Source organism: Strix aluco, chromosome 5 (assembly GCF_031877795.1).
Source record: "Strix aluco isolate bStrAlu1 chromosome 5, bStrAlu1.hap1, whole genome shotgun sequence".
Classification (NCBI taxonomy): Eukaryota; Metazoa; Chordata; class Aves; order Strigiformes; family Strigidae; genus Strix; species Strix aluco.
Window position 1 is genome coordinate 54,225,763 of NC_133935.1, and position 13,567 is coordinate 54,239,329.

A 13,567-nucleotide genomic window follows, 5' to 3' on the forward strand; every position below is an offset into this window, starting at 1 on the left:
TTGCCTATCTGGTAACATCTGAGTAACCTTCTGCAAGTGCAGAAGCTGGATAAGTTATGTTGCCTTTCTGCTCTTTAGGGGAGAATTACTGGTTCGTTGTGATGAAATAATTTATTAGCTGTGCTGTGGGAACAAGTAGATCAAAATGCAGGCTTCCATAGTAACCCAAACTTTTTAAACTCAGAAACTGGCATTTGGCTCCGTGTGGTGTCTGGTGATGAGCGTAATAATGTAACACAATATCTTTAAAATGCTCAGACGATAGAAAGCTTTTTGATACTCCATGAAGAGTTTAGATACCTGGCTCCACTTTTGCTTTATAAAGTGTGGATTTTCTACTTCATATGCTGTCTGTTTTTTCTTTTGATAGATCCAAACCTCAAAGACCAAGGCAACCAGCAAAGTGATGGTTCTCAGTTACCAATAAATATGATGCAGCAACAGATGAATGTAATGCCACAAGTGAATACGCAGCACCAACCTATGAATATCTTTCCGTATCCAGTGGGTGTCCATCCTCCCATGATGAATATGCAACGAAATCCTTTCAGCATCCCCCCTCCAATGCCCATGCATCTCCCTACCGGAGTGCCTCTCATACAGGTAGCTGCTCCCACTAATTTGTCTCAGGGATTACCTCCGCCTCCACCTCCACCCCCACCATCTCAACAAGTCAACTACATTGCTTCACAGCAAGATGGAAAACAATTGCAGGTATGCTTTATCAGAAGCCATGGCAAGGGCAATATTGAAGTAATATCAGTTAAGGGTTTCTTCTCTTGAATACTATAGTCTTGATAAATTTATACTTGCAGTTTCTTTCTCTCTTGCCTGTCTTCTTCCACCCCACACCAAATTTTAAGTGGAAGTATCCATGAGAATATGAGTTGTTTTGGGGATGTAGCTTTTAAATAATAATACACTACATCGTAACTGGGATTTTATGGCAATGAGGTGTTCCAGCTGGTAATGGAACCCTGAAAAATTTCATCAATGTTGTCCATTACCTTTTTCTTCTTAGAAGTGCTCTGTTTCCAAAACTTAAGTTTTCCCCTTCGAAACCTGATTTTTAAGTTTTAGGAAATGCTTGAATCCCCTTTCAGCAGCATGTAGGAAGTGACCTGAACCTCCTTGTTGCAGTTCTGGTTCCATGGGGTATATCAGCAGAGGAAGAGTATGAAGTACTGCATAGCACCCATTGTTCCACACTTCCATTCTCCAGTTATTATCTCAGCAGCCACCCCACTCATGTGCATTTCCTATTCTGTTTAATCTTTTGAGCCTTTTTGTTAACAATTTCTAAGTTTTTTGGTATGTTTTACTTCCCCCTTCTTGCCTGGTTCTCCTTTTTTTTGTATGCCCTGTTTAAGACCTAACTCCCAATTCGTTTCTCCAGTTTCAAAAAGACTGCTGTGCTTGGGACAGGTCAGACCATCTTTTTGTGACTTTCAAGATATCTTAAAACAATCTTTGTGTATGTGCGCTCCTCCTCTAGCCAGCTGTTTATATTAGGAGCTTTTATATCAGGGAAAGGAGCATGAACAGCTTCCAGGAGAATGCATGGCCCTGCGAGTAGATGTAACACTTCATCTGTGATGTGTAAAGGGCTCTCTTCAGGGGTTGACTGAGGTTTGTGCTTTTCTTCTGTTGCAGGCTGCCTGATCTAACCTAAAAAGTTTTCCCCTACATTCCAGGTTGAAAAAGTGATGTCCTAGAACAATTATTTCTAACCCTCTGTTTTCATGCATCATCTCTGAAGATAAATGGCCTACATTGTTTTCACTTTCAACTGCTGTTAGCCATTCATATTCATTAACTTAGAGCAGAAGGAGTTAAGTACTGTGGGAAATACTGAGTGAGGTTACAGGCCATATGATATACTTTAATACTCATCAAGGTAAAACACTATGGTACTGTTGGAGCTAAAATGCTGGTAGATGTCTGTAATTAAAATATTTTCACAATTGGAAATTCAGTAGGCTTGACCTCTAAAATGTAGGAACACAGAATGTAGGCCACAAACCTCTGTGAAATATAGTATCTAGTGCAGCAGTAAACACATTTATGTAAGTATTGTGTATTGTTCCAAAATACAGTTATTTGTTAGTAAAGTCCCTGTTATATTTGTACTCTTACCTGCTTTTGTGGAAGGGTGTCCATGAACTCGAATGCTTTTTGAGAGCTGCTGCTGCTTTTTCTTTGAGCTTTCATCGAACAAGTCCTTGGTGGTAGCACAATAGAAATGACTGAATACTGCAGGACTCCACCTGTCCTTCCTCTGGATAGGAAAATTAAGAGAGCCTCACTGGTGAGCGTTGGCATGCTGATTATAACAGCTCAATACCTCTGTCCTTTCCAAGGAGCTCAAATTCCTGTTTCATTATTTTCCATCTGGATAAATGCAGATGTGAAAAGAGTAATGGTGATTACCTGCAAAAAGTAACATTTAGGCTAGCCTGTCAGAAGCATGTTGGGAGGATGTATTCTTGGCTTTTGCTAAAATTGACCTCTTTCTCAAGTTTGAGAACTACTAATTTCTCAATTCCAAAGCAGCAACAGTGCCTGTGGTCTTTTGGTGATGTTTGGAAACGTACAGAAAAGGTCTTTTCCTGAAGAACACATCCTGGTGCTTCAACCAGCATTTCACCTCTAGCCTCAAGTAGATTTGTAGGTGTATTTACATTTGAAATTCATTCAGAAGTTCAAGCTGATAATGAACATGAAAATAAAATGTTTTCAAAGCAGCATCATTGTGATGTGGGAATGCAAGTATGGTTTAAAGTAACTTTTTATATGTATGTTTATGTGCTGATTTAAAAAAAAAAAAGGTAATCTGATTTACAAAACAGGGCTTCCTATACACTCCTGTGACAAGTAGAGAGGTTCTGCAGCCGTAAGTTTCCTTTCCCTTGTGCTAACTCCCTCCATGCCTGTTTGCAGGAGACTTTGTTTGCTTTATCACTGGGATCAGAACCAGAATCTAGCAACCACAGTGGTGACATGGAGGATGCTTTACTTTTCAAGCTTTTTTTTTTTCCTTTGAGTAGATCTGATATAATGTGTTTATGTTGTGTAATAATGGACAGTGTGAAAATTAGCTAATGAACCAAAGCATGTAGTATAGATGCTCTTTCTATAGCTGCTGAGGCTTCTAGAAAGGCACGTTGTCATACTGAAAGATAATATATTAACTACTAACAACTTTTTAAAACAGGGTATTCCAAATGCTGCTCATGTAAGTAATAACATGAGTGCTCCAGCCTTGCCTGCTCCAACAGCAGCAGTCCTGGGAAACATGGGAACAGTTCAGGGACCAAGTTCGGGTAATGCAATGTCATCGAGTCACATCAAAAGCTCTAATGCAGCTGTAAAATTGGGAGAAAACAAAGCAAGTGTAACAGTGGAAGCCAGCGCAGATAGCTCGAAGAAGGACCAGGCAAGTTCAAAGTTCAGAGTGTGTATATGTATGTTTTTTATATATAAATATATATATATGTAATAAAAATGGAGATACTGAAAAATAGCAAACTATGACAATACCCCTCCTGTGTAATATACTTAATACCATCATGTACACGATACTTTCACGGTGGCTGTAGGACATAAACTATCAAGTTGACTATCTTTAATGTAGTCTTTAAAGCAGCACTATTATGAATATTAAATTGCTGTGGGACAACTTTCTGTTCTTTGTAAAGTACAGAGAGCTTGCATGAGAGCCAAAATGTGAGGGGAGCGTGGTTTTCTAGTCTTGTGTAGTAACTTTGTGAAGTTTTCGTTTGTGATTGATAAAGATACATATGCAGGCACTGAAAAATAATAATCAAGTTTGTTTTTTATTAGAAATTGCTAATTCAAGAAAAAGCAGCACAAGAGGTCAAACTAGCTATTAAACCTTTCTACCAAAATAAAGACATCACTAAGGAAGAATATAAAGAAATTGTGCGGAAAGCTGTAGATAAAGTAAGTTGATTTATTCATCTGAAATGCATATGTTTCACTTGCAGTAGGGTTTGGGGTGGATTTCTTAATCTTGTGGGAACAACCAGTATTTGCTGGGAAGAGGAACAGGAAAAGCAAAAATATCTTGGTCTTTTTCCATGAGAGCGTTTTCAGTTCCTCAGAACATAACTCATTTACTGTGTGAAAGAGTTGAATGGGAATTCAGAAGTATTTGGGAAGCAACTGGGGAGAAGTATTAGGAGTTTCCAAAGTTGTTCTGCCTGACGTGGAGAAATCTGGGGTGTTGGGAAGGTAAACAGTGTGAAACAGTGGCAAATCAACAGAAATGTTTCAAATACTTTTTTTTTCTTAAAAACTGTTGTAGGTTTGTCATAGCAAGAGCGGAGAAGTTAATTCTGCAAAAGTGGCAAATCTAGTGAAGGCGTATGTAGACAAATATAAACATTCACGGAAGAAAAATCCTGAAGAGGCAGTCTCCTGTGAAAGGAAATAGAACATGTTTTCAGTTTTTAATTTTATTCTATTTGCAAAGTGCAATTTCAACATGAACCATTAACTGAAAATTGTACATGACAGTGATTTAAATCTGGTTTTGATAAAATTATTTTTCAATGTAGTATATAATGTTTTGTTCTAAATAAATATAGATCTACAGAGCAACTTCTTTATTCCTTTTTAAAAACAGATGTCTAAAAAAAATTAAGGTGTAAAGAAGAATCATTAGGAATGTACGATTGTGTGGATACTTAGATGTACAGCGTTTTGACTTGAGTAACAGAGTGCATTAAATTAGAAACTTCTGAGTACATTGATTTTTGGAACAGGTATGTACAGTACATGTAATTGGTCAGATTAAAGTAAATTTTTTTCTTTTGATCTCCCTAATTATAGCAAAGATAAAATAATGTATTGCCTTGACAGATATTTCTAGTGTTAACTGGACAGGCTGAATGCAGGGGTCACAATGTATATATAAAAAAAAAAGCACAGGGTGGAGTTGTCTGAACAGAAGAACTGCTTAGATTTTAAAAAGAAGAATCATAAACAGTAAAATGCAGTGTCCAAACCATGGATGGGTGCTGCACATCTGTTGTAACACCAAATAAAAATTATGCTGCTTGGTTTTGTTTGTGATGTTTTTCAATTTGTTTTAAGATAGCGGGATGAACTTGAATAACTGAAAGCCCTCACTTGCCACACACTGACAACCTCAGTTCATCTCTAACCCTGCCCTTAGCTAGTAGGGAATTTGGATACTAGAGCTGGATCTGCAGAAACATGAAGAAACTGGTTTACGTAAAATCAAGAAAGCTGGAATTTATTACTAGGCTACCAGTTGATCAGAGACTGGCACAGCTGGCAATCTTAGCTGTATAATACTTTTCCTCGTTAACTAGGGACTGTAGCATGGCTCACCAGACTGGTATCACTGACTGGGTGCAATCTGAAGTCACGTGCAGTGGGTTTTCTACTTCCCTGACCACTTCAGTAGAGAGGTTAGAGGTACCACAAGCATTTTAAAAGTAGATGTGGGGTCACTGAATGTACTAGGGCAATGCTTATACCTGAGGTAAAACCAGGTTTGGTGAGGTAGCAGCAGGGAGGGGGGCTGAAACACAAACTTCCTTAGGGAAAGAACAGATTTGTAGGGAGAAGGAGCCTTACTTGGAGATAGAAATATTTGTTCCTGTACTCTCAGGCACAGCTGTTCAAATTTCAGCACTCCCCCTCCTGTCCTGCAGTAGCAACCTTTGGTGATGGCTCAGCCTGGCTTCTGCTTCAGTCTAAGGTCTGGCCCAAAAGCATGAATAGAAACCATTTTGACAGGAAGTATTGAACAAAATTTCTAAGAAATTATCTCTTAATAGCCAGTAGTTCCCAAACTAACTGTTCTTGGCAGAAAACACTGTCTTTATCCTGTAACTTCTGCAGAAGCTTGAGGATGAAATAAGGGATACACACCCCTGTACACACATGTGATTATACAGAGAGATATATATGTGTAAAAAATGTGATGTTAGTCACAACAGTTGCTCACTTGGTTTTAACTATAACTTTCTGCAGACTTAATGAAGCATTTGGCTGTCTATATTTATTTTTGTGTGCCTAAATAAAAATAGTATGTAAATTAGAAACAGATATAATACATTTTCTACAGTCAAGCCGGGTTTTAGATTTTTCAAAATACTCAGTTTTACACTGTGGTAGCAATTTGTATGATCTCTTGAGCTATTTTAAGCTAAAATTGGTTAGCACTTTTTGAAAAATGTTGTAGCAAATTGCTATGTCTATCCTGGTTTATCACGCCATGCGTACTTATTTTTATTACATTTTCCTTCTCTGAACTTCTGGATTTTAATGACTTTTTATATCTTTTTACTCTATACAGTTGAGCCTTGCTATAAAGCTCCTTTCAGGACTCAGATAAATGTTTTGTGGTTTTGGGTTTGTTTTTTTTTTTTTCCCTTTTAGAGGAGAGGTGGAAATTGGGTGGGAAGGAACAATGGAGGATTTAAACTGGAGAGGGGTCATTAATTTCTTGCTTTGCAGCTCCTGGCTGGAAGATAAGCTGTCACTTGCTGCCATGTTGTTTGGGCAGTGACTATAGCGATGCTCCACTGTATTTCAAAATGTAATGAAGAATATCAGATAGAGTAGGATGTGATCAGTAACTTTATTTTTTATGATTAAATATTTCAGAACTTATCAGAAAATATGCAGTTGTTACAATTTCTATGTTGAATTAAAAAAAATGCATTGCCTTAATACATAGACTCTCCCCCTATTTTTCCCAAAAAGCAGTAAGGTCTCTGCTGGTGCGACTGCCCCAGAAGGCGTGTACTTTAACCTTGTAGTCATGTTTTTGTTAAAATAGTATGAAAGCTGTATTTCTATTTATTGAAGCTCCTTGTACTGAAAGTCCCAACGTGCACTAGCACTGAAGGCAAAGTGATGGGGACGCTGAGCCCCCTTGCTGCCTCTAGGGTATCGGTGATTCATGGATCCAGATTGCCTTGAGGAAAATAATTTCAAAACTGTGTACCTTCTGTGAACTTATGCAAATCAAAAGGGTTTTCCTTGCACTCCTTCCACTGTCTCACTGTGCATGCTGCTTGAATGTCTCATCCTAAAGATGTATCTTACGAGCACAGTGGCTGGCCAAAGTCCACAATGCAGTGTTTGTAGCATAAGGCTGGAGTGCTGTCTACTGAAAAAATACTCTTAAGAACTTAGTTTTGTGTAGTGCTTAACAGTTTCTAATAAATTCTTTTCACTAAGCTGACAGTAGTCTGTGTTTGGTCTTAAATGATTCTGGCTCAAGTGGTTTCATTCAGAAAGCAGCGTAATTACTATTACTTCTGTACATATGCATATTTAATCTTGTTCTGTGTTGTCTGGGCTCCCCTTCCTTTACATCTTGTTTTCAGTTAGTCTGTCCTCACCCTGCCTCTCCTGTCTGCAGATGCTCCAAGCTCAAAAAAACAAATGCATGTGGCAAAATGTCCATTTACTGCGAGTGCTGCAGTGGGGGCTCTAGGTACCGAGTGCTGCAAAATGGTGTGGGGTGTGTTGTCATCTGCTGCACAGACCAAACAAGGGCAGGACTCAAACCCCCGAGGCTGTGTCCTCCTGCACACTAGAAGTACCCATCAAAACAGGGGGCTTCACTGAGTGGCATGGTTTAAACCCAGCCGGCAGCCAAACACCACACGGCTGCTCCCTCACCCTCCCCTGCCCAGGGGATGGGAGAGAATTGGAAGGGTAAAGGTAAGGAGACTCGCAGGTTGAGATAAAAACAGTTTAATAATTGTAATAAAATAAAACAATAGAAAGTACAAATGGGTAATGCACAATGTGATTGCCCACCACCCTCCAACTGACTCCCAGCCTGTTCCAGGCTAACAATCCCAAAATACCAAGATCCCACAAGAGAGAACCCCCTCCTTCCCAGCCGACCCTCCTTTATATACTGAGCATGACGCTACATGATATGAAATACTTCACTGGCCAGTTTGGGACCAGTGCTCTGGCTCTGCTCCCTCCCAGCTTCTTGTACACCTGCACACGGGCAGGACACAGGGGGTTGGAAAGTCCTTGATCTCTTCACAACAACTGAAAACATCAGTGTATTATCAGCATTCTTCTCATACCAAAGCCCATACTGAATCCAAAACACAGCACTATTCTAGCTGCTAAGAAGAAAAATTAACTCTATCCCAGCCAAAACCAGGAAATTTAGCACATGATGGCTCCCTACCTTCCTTGGGAGGAATATTCCAGGCATCACTTTACTTTCTAAGATTAACCCAACTGTACTTTCGTGAGGTACCTCCATGGGTAACACAGACAGAAGCTGTGCCAGAGCCTGCTGTCCTTCAAGGTGGCTGGCTGTCTGCTCTGTGAAATTCAAAGAAGCTTTGTTAGATTTGGGTTGGTTTGACTGGGTGGTAACACCCAAGGTGCGAAAGGACAGTCTTACCTTGATGCTGCTCAAGTGGTGCCGAGCTTCTGTGTTTACTAAATTTACTAATAGATGGGCGTGGGGTCTTAGGAAAAAGCACATCACTCTGAGGAGCAAGGGTAGAAATTAAGGTCAAGGCTCAAGGGGCTTGGTGAGGATGTTGGCTGGGGAGAGGGAGGCTCAGAGGTGTCAGTCCCTTGAAGCCAAGTCTTCCGAAGGAAGAGGAGCACTCAGATGCGTGTCCTGCAGCTGTAATCATCTAGTGAAGCTGGGCTAGTGCAACTAAGCCAGGAGGGGCTTTGTCAGTCATGATGAGTATGACGTCACCTCAAATTGATGGAGATGCAGTTAAAATCACTGCGTCAGAGGCTGAGGGAAGACATGCTGGAAGACATTATTCCCAAGAAAATAGAGTCTTGAAGAGGAAAGTAATTTAAACAAACAGAATGCAGTTAATTAAAAATTTATTGTCTAAGTTATAAGCCAGTCTTATTGCCCCATGTCTGCTTGGGGGCATGGACCTTTTCATGCATCCTAAGAGGAAAAAAAACCCACCATTTAATCTACAGCTGCAAAGAGCTTTTCAGTACATCTGGTTGACTATGTCCACCACTCCCCCCTCGGCATTCACCTGCCGTTTGCTGCATGCTGTGCACGTGTCACAAGTTGATTTTTGTACACGCAGAGATCGTGATCTGGGTCCTGCAAAAACATGCAGTCAAGATTAAGCTTAAGCAGGTGAGGAGTTTCATGAATTTAAAACCAGGTGACTTGCATGTCAGGAGAACCATCTGCCAGGTCTCAAAGGGCCATCACTGCATCAAGCAAACTGGTGGGAGGAAAGATACCTTGTTTTGAACCTGAGCAGTGTCGGCACCACCAGGACAGAAACGCTTCTGAGTGTGAGCAAGCCCAGAACATGCAAAAAGACAAGAGGCACGTGGGGACAAATGGCAGGGGCAGAACTAGCTCATTAGTTAGGACTTGTAATTTTTACTGAGGGAGTGCTGTTGCAGTCTGGTTAATGCAGCTAAGGCCTTCCTGGATCCCACCTCTGCAGGTAGTGCTGTAAAATCTTTACTCAGTTTTGCTATAGAGATCACTGTCCTGGAGTCTACCAGCCAACAAAAGGGTCTGTTTTTTTCCCCAGAAGCCTCATCTCGGACATCGCAACACATCAGTGTGTAAAACAAATATGCTGATTCCTAAGGTGGACTTACACCTTTTGTCTTACAGTTATGAAACTATGCTGGCAACATTTTTTGTTATTATTATTACAATATTCACATTAATCAATACTTTATAAAAAATGTAGAGACAACAAAGTAGATAAATTACAGTAATTAAAGAGTACTTATTAGATGCAGCAGCTTTCAAAATAATGGAGCATCTATGAAGATTAAAAAAAATCACTAATGTAAAGATTAAAAAAGGAAAAAAATAAAAGCACAAGTAACTACTTGCATAAAAGGAGATGAAACTGTGAGAAGGCATAGGCTGGGATATGGAACTTGACTTATACTTGACTCTGACCTTTCCAATATTATTTAGTCACAACTCTCAGAGACTCACACACCAACAGCAAGCTTCCAACCAGCTCTTCGTTTTCATAGACTGTGCAATAAATACAGGGAATTACAGCAATGTAGTCGATGCTCATTATCCACAGTAAACAATCAAACCCAGAGTGGAATCCAACACAGAAAAATCACTGCAGGAGCCAAACCCAAGGAATTTTGGCAGCAGGTTGTCATATAATTAATCCTAAAGTGTTGCAGAAATTAAACCTACAACCACTGAATTTTTTATGATGAGCATCAATCAAAAACAGCCAGGGATTCCTAGATGCTTCAGTGCAATAGCTGGTGGGATTAAAGAAAATAACAACTCTTGGAAGTCAGAACTTACCTGTAAATTCCAGAGCCTTTTACAGAAATTCAGGGCTCTTGGAGACCAGGAAGGTAGCTTACACATGGTGGGTAGAGTATCCTCTAACACCAGACAGGAACGTTGCTGCATTTTTTTCTCTCCAAGAGTTACAGAGGGACACCTGATGTGCAGGTGTTTGCAGTGCAGATGTTTATCAGGGGCGCTAATGGCCAAAGCAGGGCCACTGGCTCGCTCTGCCCAAAGCCAAGAGCAGAGCAGTGTTTCTCCTCCCACAGGCAGCAGGAGGATCAGGGACCCCGGTGCTGCCTGCGATCATGAAGCCCCAGGGCACACACACCCCCCAAAAGGAAGGCCATCATTAGAGAGCATCTAGGAGAAAAAGCTGTCACACACATGGCTTGATCAGTTGTCATTATTTACCACTGCATGGTACCTGGTAGTTAAATGACCATATCAGACTGATGATAAACTCTAAGACATTCCCCCTGATAAAAATAATAATGATGACATATCTTGGAGGCATAAGATCTGCCTCTGAGTTGATGCCAATACACCGCGGAGCTGCTGCTCCTTCTGCAAAGTGCATGGCTTTGCTGTGTAACCTCAACATCCCTGAAACATGAGCAATTAAATAACCAATGCGGCGTGTGGGAGACCCTCCTCACCCAGCGATTCAACTCCCAACTCCCTATTGCTGACACAACTGCTCTGCAGCCACATCATCCAGCCAAAGAGGGCACAAGGAGAGGGACTTCCATGGCCTTGCGTCAAGCCCTAAGCTCCAGCCTGGTGTCCCAGGGCAGTTCCTAGGGGGGATTCAAAGGCTACTTAAAGAGTTCTAATAAATATACAGCAATATTTGGTATTGGGGGAAATACAAAACACACCCACCCACCCATACAGTGTGGGCACCTCTTGTTACATGGGTTGGGGCAAGTGGGTTAAATTTTTGATGCACTATGGGTTTTACTACGGGGTTACCCATAGGTCAGTTGGCCAAGACTTCATGGAGATTTATGACGGAACAGAGATTTGAAGTTGTGACCCTTCTGAACCCTACTGACACCAGGTGACACGGGTAGGACAGCCCCACCGGCATGCTGCAGTGCCCAGAGCAGTGACAGAGCGAGCTCTCAGGTTGTGAAGGTTACGTCCCATCTGAGTAGCAAAGAGAGACGCACCCAGAACAGCACCCTTCCCATTTCTTCATTATCCTGATGACATCTAATGCAATGATGTAATCACATTAACTTTTGTAATGGTGCAGGCTCCCTGTTTCTAGGATCTTTCTCCAAAGGAAAAAGCAAGAAGTACCAGTCCATCTTCCTCCCTTCCTGCTCCCTTCACTGGAGACTGGCAAAGCAACTGAACCCCAGCTCACCTTCCCAGGGGCCTGGGCCAGCGGGAGAAGTGGGATGAGGGTACAACCCCCTATGCTAGAGGACGTATTTCATATTTTATGATTCACCACGTAACTCCATCCTAAACCAGAGAGCACCCTGCCTAAAGATAAGGAACAAGCAGACATTCCAGCAAAATTTACTCTTAGCCAGGACAGCAAGTTACCTGTGGACATGTGGATTTAAAACCCCCAAACAACAAAACCAGCAAATCCTCTCAGAATGCAATTTGCAGCAAATCCACCTAAAAGGTATTCAAAGGCTGCCTTAAAAAAGCTGTTCAAAAGCCACCCAACATAACAGCAGAAGATGGACCTTACGACAATTCATCTTCATGAGATTTTTTGTTACTCTAATACTACATTTCTTTTCACCTAAGGTAAAAAGCAATCGACTTTTTTAAAGGTATCGGCCCAGATTACTCTCTGGTGATCTTAGCACAAGCAGGAAGAAGCCAAGACACAAATGTCAACGATGCTGTGAGAAACAGCAAGTTGTGATACAACCATGTGAAAACCAGCAGGCGATTAAAACAACCGAAGATGGTTTTGAAGTTAAGAACATATTGCCATCTCGTCACAAACAAACTGGTGATAACTTTACTCATTATAATCAGCCTCAAACTCTCCGCCACTAGAAAATGATTCACAAAGTCAAACCACTCCGTGTGGAACCCCCCATCCAAGGGATCCAGCTACGCACAGTTCACCACCCCCCCCACAGAGCTGCAGCCCCGAGCGCTGCAGGCGCACCCTCTGCCACGCAGAAGGGCACGGCACAACAGTTTGGTTCCACCACCTTCGGCTCGCTGCCCGCGCCAGGCCCTGCAGCCTGCGCACGCTCCACCTTACCCAGCAAGCGAAAGGCCATCAGCGCCGCGCGCTCTGCAGCCGCCCAGGCAGGGAACGACCGACAGCCTAATGACTACCTGCTAGAAAAGGCAGGGGAGGCAGAAGCAGCGCGACTGGATGATTATGGGTATCCCTTGCTGTTGCACGTCATCGTGTCACAATAAACTGCTGATTTATCTTCCCACAAGGCAGGGCAGTACAGTGATCTCTGTTACAGCAGATGAGACAGATCCACGTGCCGTGACTTGCTGCAAGCCACAAAGCAGATCTTTGGCAGCGATGTGAACTGAACTCAAACCTCGCTACGTGCTCCAGTGCTTCTCCCTCCAGGCTACCCCCCTTTGAAGCTGGAGAGCAAAACTAAAAAGAAAAAAACTGAAAATATTTTTAGTAATAATAAAATTATCTGAATCTAGGATGTGCTTTGCCCCAAACTGCAGGTAGGCAGGCAGTAATTAACACCGACGGCTGTGCCCCGCAGCCCTGCCGTCATGTGCTACAGAAGGAACACCAGGAACTGTATTATTGGGCAAAGTCTAGTGTAAATCAACAGGGAAAAGAGCCAATTTGAAGGTGAATAACTGTAATGCTTTTTCTCCTTCCAGGCAAGGCTGTTGCAATGGTTTTCAGTGGAGGTTAGACCATATGCCAACAAAGTGGTCTGTTACTGTGCTGATAACTTAACAACCTCTAGAATACTCAGACTGACGATTGAAGAGTAACACTTACTTTGGCAAGCGGTGCTTTTAGCATCCTTACTATACCAAGAAACACTTCGAAAGAAGAACTTTAACTGTAGATACAAGATATTGCCTCATTTTAAAAGCCTGGAATTAGTATCATATAGTTATGTTATTTTTTCCCCAGTAAGTTTGTACTCTTTTTCAAGAAGATGCTGTGGAGCCAAGCCAAAACAGAGATTCTTTACGACTCTGCTCCTGAGACAATGCTCACTGGAGACCATAAGATGTTTTCCATCAGTTGTAATGAACAGTGGTGTC

At 41.7% G+C, this 13,567-nt stretch overlaps 1 protein-coding gene across 8 annotated transcripts in view; it reads left to right on the top strand.

The window, feature by feature from the left end:
- Positions 1–5,086, top strand: part of SCAF11 (SR-related CTD associated factor 11) — a 48,326-nt gene extending 43,240 nt beyond the window's left edge. For all 8 annotated transcript variants that reach the window (XM_074827389.1, XM_074827393.1, XM_074827391.1 and 5 more), the window contains exons 12-15: positions 371–714; positions 3,215–3,436; positions 3,844–3,963; positions 4,328–5,086. In XM_074827389.1, coding sequence (XP_074683490.1) covers positions 371–714; positions 3,215–3,436; positions 3,844–3,963; positions 4,328–4,456 — 815 coding nt within the window. In that variant the 3' untranslated portion in view covers positions 4,457–5,086. The remainder of the gene's footprint in view (positions 1–370; positions 715–3,214; positions 3,437–3,843; positions 3,964–4,327) is intronic.
- The last annotated feature ends 8,481 nt before the right edge of the window (positions 5,087–13,567 follow it).